General features: G+C 43.9%; 1 protein-coding gene across 1 annotated transcript; it reads right to left on the bottom strand.

Annotated features, from left to right (window-relative positions):
• LOC109838319 (IAA-amino acid hydrolase ILR1-like 3) lies at positions 498-1,280 on the bottom strand. Its single transcript, XM_020406770.1, has 3 exons — positions 915-1,280; positions 698-848; positions 498-577 (listed from the first exon to the last, which is right to left on the bottom strand). Exons 1-3 carry the CDS (start codon positions 1,233-1,235, stop codon positions 498-500), a joined length of 552 nt encoding a protein of 183 aa, XP_020262359.1. The 5' UTR covers positions 1,236-1,280.

Below are 1,354 nucleotides of genomic sequence, written 5' to 3'. Positions count from 1 at the left end.
CAGGTTGTAATTGTGATTTATTGAGGGGCTAAATTACAAAAGTACAACATCTATAAATAAGGGGTTATGGTCCCTAACCTAGGGTTACATTCTCTAATTCTCTACACCCCTATCTAGTTAGAGAAATTCAGTTTTAGAGAAACCCTAAGGTTAGAAGATCCAAAACCCAAAATCAAGATCAATCTATGGATTCAGGTATAAGCTTCCGCTCTTTTAAATTATTGTTAATCTCTCTGAATTAATCATGGCTATATGGTTTTAGATCTTAAGTTTTGATTTAGATCTAACAAAGAAAACTATTCAATAAGCTCAAAGAAACAAGGAAGAAAAGAAAGATTCTGTTTTTGGTGGACAGGTTTTTCTCTCTCTTTTTTGACATCATCTAACTGAACCTGTGTACTTCTGCTTTCATACACATGAGCATGCTGATACATGGATTAATTTATAACTGGAGACAGACAGACCTAAATCATGTCAGTTGTAAGTTTACACTAAAATCACCCTGACAAAGTCACCTCCAATCGATCGAGAGCAAATGCTAGTTGAAGATCATATAGTCTACTCGGTAAATGAGGAACTATTCAGTAAATTAACAATGAAATTTGTCCCTGATCAAATCTCTTAACTAAGCACAACCAACTTCTACTACCCAAAGAACAAAACTTTACACTCAAAATCAAAAAGAACAAAACTTTACACTCAAAATCGAAAAAATTCACTACCTTCAGCTTGTCCTTCCTCTGATTCAGCAACTTCGCAGCTCCGAGCAACATCGCGACATGTGCATCATGCCCACACCCATGCATCACCCCGTCCACCGTACTCTTATGCTCCCACTCCACCATTTCCTAAACTTTCACACAAAACCCATCAAAACCCTAACCTCAAATCAAAGAAGCTTCGAATAAATTAACCTGGAGAGGGAGGGCGTCCATGTCAGCACGGAGAGCGACGACGGGGGGCTCGCCGGATCCAACGGTGGCTACGACGCCGGTGCCGGCGACGGGGTAGGAGTAGGGGATCCCGAGGAGGTCGAGATGGTGGCGGATAAGGGCACTGGTGTTGTGTTCTTGAAAGCGGAGCTCAGGGTGGCGATGAATCTGACGACGGATGGTGAGGAGGAGGTCGGAGTCTCCTCTCGCGAGGCGGAGGAGGTCGGAGATGTCGCCAGCGGTGGTGGCGGAGGCGGCGGAGGAGAGGAAGAGGAAGAGGAGAAGGGAAGAGGCGGAGGACATCTGGGTAGTTTGAGGGAGCAGGAGAAATAATTAATAATTAATTAAGGAGAAAGTGGGGGTTGATTGGAGGTTAAAATATCAGCTGAAGCACGTGGGTCAAATAGACTGGTGGGGACCGG

The sequence above is a fragment of the Asparagus officinalis genome, chromosome 4 (genome assembly GCF_001876935.1).
Source record: "Asparagus officinalis chromosome 4, Aspof.V1, whole genome shotgun sequence".
In the NCBI taxonomy this organism is placed as follows: domain Eukaryota; kingdom Viridiplantae; phylum Streptophyta; class Magnoliopsida; order Asparagales; family Asparagaceae; genus Asparagus; species Asparagus officinalis.
The sequence above is the reverse complement of the archived record's forward strand: the minus strand, read 5'-3'. Positions and strand labels throughout refer to the sequence as shown.

Coding starts and splice junctions, on each gene's coding strand:
- LOC109838319 (XM_020406770.1), bottom strand. CDS start 1,235: ATGTCCTCCGCCTCTTCCCTTCTCCTCTTCCTCTTCCTCTCCTCCGCC. Junction 849..914: donor TGGACGCCCTCCCTCTCCAG/GTTAATTTATTC, acceptor GTGAAAGTTTAG/GAAATGGTGGAGTGGGAGCA. Junction 578..697: donor GAATTTTTTCGATTTTGAGT/GTAAAGTTTTGT, acceptor TTTACTGAATAG/TTCCTCATTTACCGAGTAGA.